We start from the raw sequence: 9243 nt of genomic DNA, 5'->3' as shown, positions 1-9243 counted from the left end.
TCTCCTCTGAGAGTGTAAGAAAACTGTCAGCCGGCTTCAAGTAGCCCCTGAGTGATAAAGTGGTGGCACAGTGTAGGGAATATTAAGTACATCTGGGCTTTTCATTAACCTGTCATCCCGTTAAACTAGGTTTCCACAGACGGCTGCACACTGCAACATAAAGCTCAACTACAAGCCCCGGATATGATCTCCTGCACATGTCAGTGTCTGTTTTCCACACAAAGCAACTAATTTTTGCATAACATGCATACATTAAATCACCTTAAAAGGTCAAATTTACTCCATTGGTGATGAAAAAGGCAGGGTATTGTTTCATAAAATTACAATTTAATTTGTTTTATGAGATGACAAGTGAGGGCATACAATACAGGTAGTGGAATTATTATAAAAATGAAACATTTATATATTATGATTCAGAAAGTACAAAAATAAAGATTCTATTGTTCAGGGAAATTATTCCTGTCCCATCAGAATAATATATATAATTTTACATATATAACTGAAACAATTAATAGAAATAACAGATGTACAAATAAACTATGATACAGTCATTTTGGTATTATCATTTATACATTAACCTGCTCAGAAAAACTGTCGCATTATGTTCAATTTCTTATATTCCTCACCACAGTGTTAGCATGTATATCATTATGTTAGATTATAATTTTAAAAAACAGTGAGAAAAGCATGTAAGCCATTCCAGTGCTTTTAATTTATTTGTGAAAAGAACAGGAGGTGTAAATGTAGCAAAGTTGCAGTATAACATCAAAATCTATATTCTAGGCTTTTAAGGATGAAATGAGCTGGAGTCTAAAAAGATACATCCAAAACTGTACAGTAATCTACCATACCAGTGTACATCCGATGTCCGTCTTTGCGGGGAGTGCTTTTCTTTCTTTTCCATCCTCAGAGGTTCACTCAGATTGTCTTGTTTGTTCAGAATGCCATCATTTACATCTACAAGTGCTTTGTCCTTCATGGCCAAAGTGCTAAAATGCATGAGAGTCTTAGTGCAAGCTTTTTGACTGTCCGTGGTCTGCTGCTCTTCTGCTGCCTCCCCCCAAAGTAGCTGGTTGAGTGAGGAGAGTAGTCGCAGAGGTCCAAATGCCCAGTGTGCGAGTCCGTGGTCCTCCACCAGCGCATAGCTGGATGCCAGCACCCCATCAATGAACAAAGTTCCAGCTTCTGTCAAGGGTGCATACACTCCCACACTTTCCACGACTGAAACTGAGATGATTTGAGATGGACGTACTTGACCCCCTGCTGTATGGATGAGAACACAGTCTCCTGGTTTGGCTCTGCTGGCAAACTGAGCCTGGTACTCACAGCTGTCACATCTGCAGTGGGGGGCTAGAAAAACCAAGTGATGTGGAGTAAGGGTCAATCTATGCCCATCTTCTGTCTCCAGAGACAGAAAAGTAGACCAGCCTTCTTGGTCCCAGTGAAGAAACAAGAGGACTTGGCTGTACACGACTTGGCCTGTCCCAGACAGGGCCATAACTCTGTCCCCAGGAACCAGGGATGACAGGCTCTTCTGCCTTCCCCCAGCAACAGTCACCCGGGCCCAGCCTGGGAAACAGCCACCTTTTTCCACAGCAACAGAGTGATCTGCAGGAGGATCAGTAGAAAGGCCAAGATGACTAAACACAGATCGTGATCTCTCTTTGTCTTAAATATCCTAATGCACTTTGCAGTGAAGTGAAGAATTTTGACTCAATTTCCAGTATGATCTGTATGAAAGCGCCCTCTTTAAACTTACCAGCTTTTACTGAGCAGTGGATGTGATATTTGGACTCATAGTGGACCCAGTCGAAGCCTGCCTCCACAGCCAGCTGGGCCAGAAGACCGTACTTCTCCGTTTCTCTGTCATCAGTGGTTATATCCACAGCCCGGCCTTCATAGTGCAGAGAGCCAGGAGGGTGGTGACCGTCCTCATCCCAGGCCTCTGTCACACGTAGGTGCACCCCTGGCCACTGGTTCATCACGGCGATGGCCAACCTGTTCAAACAGTCCTTACATCGCTAGGAACAGAGTGAGAAAGAGGGTGGGGGTTCAGTGCGGAGCAGTGTTAACGATTAAATTGGCTGCTATATCGGACAATTTTAGTTTATCATAGATATATCAGTAGAAGCACATGCGTCAGCCTATACCTGACAAGAATTTGTAGCACAGACATACCATGGCTTCATACAGTAGTTTGTCTGCCAGAAAGCCTTAACTAACAAGGTATAAAATATCCTGCAGAGTGCATGTCATCACATCTTTTGAACCAAATCTAAAGGACCCTTTTTTAAAATGCTCATGTTCCACATATAAAAAACTATCGCTCAGGAAATTGTTAGTAGAACTTTAAACTCTCTAATACCAGTGTTGTTATCAGCTCCAATAAAATCCAGTATGACATTCTTTATTTGGATTTGATAACTGGTTTTGGTAAAATAGCTACATTTATAATGCAGAGTCTTAACAAAATCCAGTTTTCCCCACAAAGAATACAAGCAAGGGCGGCACGGTGGTGCAGTGGTTAGCATTGTCGCCTCACAGCAAAAAGGTTCCGGGTTCGAATCCGGTCCTGGGCCCCTCTGTGCGGAGCCTGCATGTTCTCCCTGTGCTTGCGTGGGTTCTCTCCGTGTGCTCTGGCTTCCTCCCAACATCCAAAAACATACACCTCCCCAGCTCCTCCTGCTCACATGCCTAAGTGTCCTTGAGCAAGACACTGAACCTTAAATTGCTCCCGATGGTGTACCATATGTTGTAAGTCGCTTTGGATAAAAGCGTCAGCTAAATGTAATGTAAAAGTAGAAATACCTGGAAATATGTTAATATTAGAGCTACTTGAGCATTTCATTCTTTAGTTTATGGTGTTTTGTTTAAATTATTGAGTGACTTATAGCACCCTTTATGTTTAAGATTTATGGATGGTTAAGTCATTTGTTTCCTTTTTAAAATTGTAACCCCTTAAGGGAAGGGTTGCATTTTGTGGTTGGGTGCTTTTAGAGCTAAAAAATAGTGCATGAAGTTTTGTATAGTTAGATTTTCTTTTGAATGTTTGGATATTTATGGTTTTATTTAGTATAGAATTTTTTGTTTTTTTTGTTTTAGTAGTTTATTTAATACAATAATTATATTTTAGTGGCTCAGTTTGCAGCAAATGCCATGTATACTGCCTGAGCCAAACTCGGGTACAAGTAACAGACACTTGTAATCATTTATTAACCTCAGCAATGGCACCACCTAAGAATACACGAGGTATGTACAGTATGTGAGTCTACACACCTAAGTGCACAGACTGTTTCAGGGCAACTCAGCAGAAAATGATCCCAGCATTTCAACACCGTCTCTGGCTCCCAGGTTATGATTGTTTGTCTGCTGGCATCATCACACAAATCCTCCTCTACTCTGCTAAATGCCATCTCAACCTTGCTCAAACAATCAGAGCACAAGAACAAACCTACTGTAGCCAGTTTGGCACATTCCTTGGCCTTTTCAGCAGGGTGACAGAATAATCAAGGCCATTCTCTGCTTTTTCAGATTGCTTCAGTCTCTCGGTTTCACCCCTGAGACATTTGATCAAATATGTGCGCAGTGACTTTTAACACCCCCGTGGGCCATAATGTTACAGACTGTGTCAGCATTGTCGCAAAATAGCAGGCTGAAAAATGATGTCAGCATACGAGGTGATAGACTCATTATCATTTCCTAAAAGCATATTCGCATGTGACTTGTGATGTGGCCCAGTCAAATGATAAAAGCTGATTTGCAGCTAAATTAAAAAAAAAAAAAAAAAAAAAGAGTTAAGAGAGAAAAGTGACAGAAAGTGATGAGAGTTTGAGCTGGGTGAGAAGAAAGCAGTGTAGTGGGGAGCCGAGGTTGGGACCAAAGAGAGAGGGCAGAGGGGAAGAATGTATGGGCACGGACTTGGGAATGTGACAGCAAGAGTGAGAAAGAGCGAGGGACAGAAAACAAACTGGGTACATTTCTCTCGCGATGCCATTGAAGAGAGGCGTTTCATTGTCACAACTACAATAGTCGCTTTTCCGACGGTGCCATTACTTCAGCAGGCGGGAATTTTGTATAGGCGACCTCTGCAAGTCTCCAAATGATGCACAAAGAGTGTCTTTCACATCTGGGCCAAAAAAAAAGGGGGCACATCACATCACACACTAAAACTGGGTATCATAAGGGCACACATATACAACCACAGATTTTCATCACATACAATCACCCTGGGAGGGGAAGGAGCACAGACTCGTATCCTAAACAATCACAAGGGGCCGCAGCATTCAAGACAGCAATATCTGAGTGTCCAGATACCTGGCGTTCAAAATGTTAAAAGCTGTTCATCTCCCTACCTAGATGTTAAATTCTCAAATTCACTGATTGTCTTGTCAAGGCGTTATGAATTTGTTTACCTATCCCAAGTAAACAATCTAGATTTCAAGCTTTAAGTGCCATATCAAGAATTAGAATATCTCTTCTCGTAGGCACACTGAGAACCCGTCATAGGAATCATTTTATTTCCAGTAACAAAGGGTTTGGTTAAAGATTAAAAGGAAGTGTTCCAGTAGGGGAACTCGGTCTCTTAAGGAGTAGTGTTGAATTACATCCTGATCTTCTTATCTCCAGAAAAAAAAAAAAGGGAGGGAAAGTTTGTTTAAAACTTACTCTGTGTGTGTTAAACATTTGTTTGCCTGTTAAGAACCTGGTAAGGGGAGGTAGAGTAGAGCACACCAAACAATTAAGGATATTATACTATATAATTTGAAGGTACTGTGATGCAGTGGCAGCAGAATATGAGCTTTAACCTGTTGACTGCTGTAATTGATTGATTATCCAGCAGAGGGATTGTTAAAAGGATAGAGACCCCAGTCAGAGCATCTTTCAGTCAATCTGCAGCTGATTGTCTGCACTGTTTGCCCATTTATTGTACTTATTCTACAACAGTCACCAGGTATCACTTGATTTAATGGAAATAAGTGATCCAGTGAAGCATCCCATTCAACATAATCTTCATGACATTACCAACTTGATGAACCAGAACACACCAGTCTTACCTTAGTCATGAAGCGGTCTGCGTTGGTGTTCTCCTCATCTTTGAAGACAATGTCTGTGTTGTAGTTGCACACAAGCTCATTGAAGAGCTCAGAGCTGCGTGTGATCTTGCCCTCTGCTCTCCCACTGGCCCCGAGGTTGTTTTCTGAGAAGTTGGGGAAAAACTGCTTGTAGTGCATGGCTGTGAGTTTCCTGGGCCTGGGACGGATGCCGTATCCAGGGCCCGGTCCACATCCCTGGACCAGCCATACACAAGTCCACACAGCAAGCAGGCTGAGCGGTGCCAGACGGGCCCACCAGGACTGCTTCATTGGGGTGGGTTGGAGCTCCCAGGGGTCAGTGGCCTACAGTGACAGCCCAGTTCCAGGTGTGTGATGACAGCAAGTGAATGAGGGTCAAATCTGGGTCCATTCCAAATCATGGATTATCAGTGCAGATATTTCTATCACAAAAAGTAACAGTGCTGCGACATGTAGGCACTTCTTGTTGCTGTATTCACTCTTGATATGAAAACGTGTTCTGATTTACTGTTTTGATGATTGCAATGACCAAAAGCAGCCCAATCACCTGATTGGCTGAGACTAGCCTACTTTCTGAAGTTTGGCAACAGTTATTCAAAATTAGAAAACGGAGTAGCTCTTCAGAGGTTTCTGACAAGACGTTTCACCAAGTATCAGCTGGTTTTAAGTCTCTTGTGAACTGAAAGTAATCTTCAATCGTCCTCCGCAGGTAGGTTACCTGTCTCGACGCAGGTGTTGTGTGTTTCTGGTGACTTACCACGTCCCTCTTCACGCAGTTCCCCTGAAGAGACACACAAACTGACGCACGGCTATAGCCCGACGGCTCCCTGACTGTGCAATCCCTATGGACGCTCCTGTGGCACTCTCATCCTCTTTGTCCATCCAGAAATGCCTCTTTCGATACTTTTTTTTTCTTCCTTCTCTCCTTCGTCCACTGTCTTCTGTCGCGTTTCAGTGCTGCTGGCCACCTTGCGCCAGCCATTGGGTCTTATTAGCGTCCGGACAAGATTGCCCTCCCTTCCTCTGCGCGCTCCCACCGCGACAGCACACGCCTCCAATTCAACGATACAAAGAACATATGATTAGCCTAGTGTTAACACAATGACCCCAACCCCCTCCACCTCAATAGATATTTTAGTGACAAATAGTTGAGGCAATTTTTCCATTGTAAACCCCAAAGTTAAGGGTACTGAACAAATCACCAAACATTTTTGAGACTTAAATAATAAATTCAACTAGCTGTAAAATGCATGAGTCATATAGAACACAGATACCATATATTTAAATTCAAAGACAGCCCCAAACTCTCATGTCCAGTGAGCTGAACCAACATGTCCTTGCATGTGTTTGCTCCCCCCCCCATCACAGTCACACTCTGCACGTTATTAATAGACAGAGTTGAAGGTGAGGACCTAGGAGGGAGCACAAGAGTGGAGCCTTGACACCCCTGACTATGACTTACAGTGCCGCCTTCCTGTGTTTGGGGAGCCAGCCATGCAGACCTACCTGACCCCAGTGCACCCAAGACTGGAAACACCCAGTGGACACATCACCAATTTATTATTTTTATCCATCTCAGAACAATAGCTGAGGGGGATTCATAAAATGTGTCAGATAATGCCAAACAGGGAGCAGAAAAGAAAGTCATCATTGTGTCTCAAAAGTGTGACATCTGTAATCATGGAGGGAAGCTTTGATTCATGGCGGATTAAAGGTCAAAGTGTGTCACCATCCTATCTCTGGCTTCCTGGAACACTTGGGCACTCAATGCATCATGGGCATTTTCTTCACAGTGGCTTTGTTTCAGACATTTTCACAACAGCGCTCCTCAATGTTTTCTGAATGTTTTTCAAATCCGTGTGTCTTGATGGTTTGCAGTGATTCAAGATGAAGATTAAAAAAAACATAAAGACATTCTCTTAATCTAAATCAAAGTACCTGTGAATCTCTCATTTATTGCCTGATCTAACCAGAACTAAACATTTTCTTTTGTGCAGTGATGGAGCGCAGGTCACTGAGCTCCACATTGACCATGAAAAGGCATCCTTGTTAGGGAAGTTTCCAGATGATCCCAGGATGTTGTAGGGAGGGGTGGCAAGGCGAAGCTGCATCTTCCTGCCCTGATGATAAACACGAGGAAGGCTCCAGTAGCACAGATGAGAGATATCAGCCTTCCTAACAAATGCAGGGAATGACTCAATCAAAAAAGTAACAAACACTTTCACATCTACAATTATCCACCGACATTTCTCTTCAAAGCCTCACAAGCAAAAAGGATTTTCATCTGACATGAAAGGGAAAGAAAGAAAGCAAACATCTGTGGGTTGGAGATGGAAATAAAGTCATTATTATTTGTCTTTATTTTGGTGCCCCTCATCCTCCTGCCTCCCCCTGCCTCCTTCTGGTTCTTAGCATTTCACTCCCCCATTTCAGGATGGGAGTACATGGCTGGGTGAATGGTTTGGTTTCCTGCAAAGCCACAGCACAGAAAACGAGATCTTTCCTGCTTGGGTTAGCCTCCCCTGCTTTGTTCTTTGCAAATGAACTCCTGCGCTTGCACCTGAGCTGGTGGTCAATTACAGTATGGTTTAGGTTTTCTATTTATGTGGAGTTGTCAGTGAATAACAAAAACTACCAACTGGCTAATAGTGGACGTCTCGAAGTGCAGCCAAGGATGAAATTAGACTGGTAGTTGCAAGTTTTTCTAAATGATAAATTTATTGTAAAATAGAACTTTGTTTTTTTAAAACAACGCTGGCTTTGACATTTCAAGTGTTTGTCTTGTCTCTTAGAGCTGAATAGACACTCTGCAGGATCTACTTCCTCAGATGGAGGCCATTTGAAGGATTGGGGGGAAAGAAAAGTCAAGGAACTGACACCTAACCGCCTCTCTCCCCTCTCTCAGCCAACCACTGCACCACCCATTTCACTGTCTTTCAGTGTTATCTGTGCAGGAAGAAGCAGGGTGGTGCGTTCTGATGTGGCTCCTCACACTGGATGATTCTTGGCTTCTGTATCGTAGTTTTGTGTTAGTAGCAGAATACACCACCGTGCTGAATTCAGGTGTGCCACATAAAGTGATGTGAAAGGTGTACATAAATCTGTGTCCATGGTTGAGTGTATTTTCCCAACCTCGACATGGCCTATGAAAAAGAGCACCAGTGAGCTGAAGTTGAGGCGATGCTGCGTTGAAGTGGACAATAGACTAAGAAGGGTGGAACTTCCTGGCTGCAGACAAGCAGGTCAAAGGTCAGATATGATGCTGTACCTTATTTTGGGGACCTGACCCAGCAAATGTACATTGTATAGATTACAGACTGTGTGCTTGGAGTTATCTATTGAACTGAATTAAATTGTGATATTAGGAGTTTCCCTCTTAAACTCCACGTCATGCCTTCACCCAGAGTTACCCAACGAAACAAAGGCCTCTGCCAGTCGACTGTGTGAAGCAAGTGTGCCGTGAGTGTGCACACAGGATGGCGGGGAGTTATGGCAAACGGACAGTGTGGCCCATTATCAGTTGATTAGCAAGCAAGTCTCGCCTTTTCCTGAGCGATTCTGTATTTGCAAGCGTAGAAAAGAGGGAATAACAGGCCTTAATGCACTTTGGCACAAAGTTCAAACGGCTGACTGTCAGGAAAGCTAATCTGACTCTTTTTCCCCCCTTCATTCTTATGTTTAGACAATAAAGATAGCCTATCTTATCCCATTACAAGCTGCCCGCCTCCCACCTTGTCTCCGATATGCCTGTATCAAGTGTGTTACCCAATTGGACCACTTGGAAACTTTGATTTTGCACTGATGTCGACCTTTACTTTTTGCTGCAGGGAAAGGTGCCATCTTAAGTGTTTCACCAACTAAATCCAAGGTTAAGTGTGATATGTCGGGACGTCTCAAGCTGCATGTGTGCAATGTGCCCTAATGAAGGAAAATCATTCAATCTACTTGGCATAAACTGTGCACTATTTCGCCAAAGTGTAAAAGTGTGGTGTCCAGATTGACTTTCAGTGGCAGAGTGGGCAATTGGCACAGATTAAACATTCTATTTTACTACAGGATGTGTTTCTACTCACTTAGGATCATTTAACAATACCTAGGTAATATCCTAAACGTGCATTCCAAGTCAAATCTCAAGGTAAATAGCAAATAATGGCTGTAAATTGCATTTCTT

General features: G+C 43.1%; 1 protein-coding gene across 1 annotated transcript; it reads right to left on the bottom strand.

Annotated features, from left to right (window-relative positions):
- Positions 1–304: 304 nt before the first annotated feature.
- On the bottom strand, positions 305–5755 carry dhh (desert hedgehog signaling molecule). The gene is made up of 3 exons (XM_069688393.1): positions 5055–5755; positions 1760–2021; positions 305–1608 (listed from the first exon to the last, which is right to left on the bottom strand). Exons 1-3 carry the CDS (start codon positions 5361–5363, stop codon positions 788–790), a joined length of 1392 nt encoding a protein of 463 aa, XP_069544494.1. The 5' UTR covers positions 5364–5755; the 3' UTR covers positions 305–787.
- Positions 5756–9243: the final 3488 nt, after the last annotated feature.

Source organism: Brachyistius frenatus, unplaced genomic scaffold (assembly GCF_029030835.1).
Source record: "Brachyistius frenatus isolate BFR_SWC_R1_liver_20210118 unplaced genomic scaffold, ASM2903083v1 Contig_6, whole genome shotgun sequence".
NCBI classification, from domain to species: Eukaryota; Metazoa; Chordata; class Actinopteri; family Embiotocidae; genus Brachyistius; species Brachyistius frenatus.
This window is presented reverse-complemented; position numbering and strand designations above follow the sequence as displayed.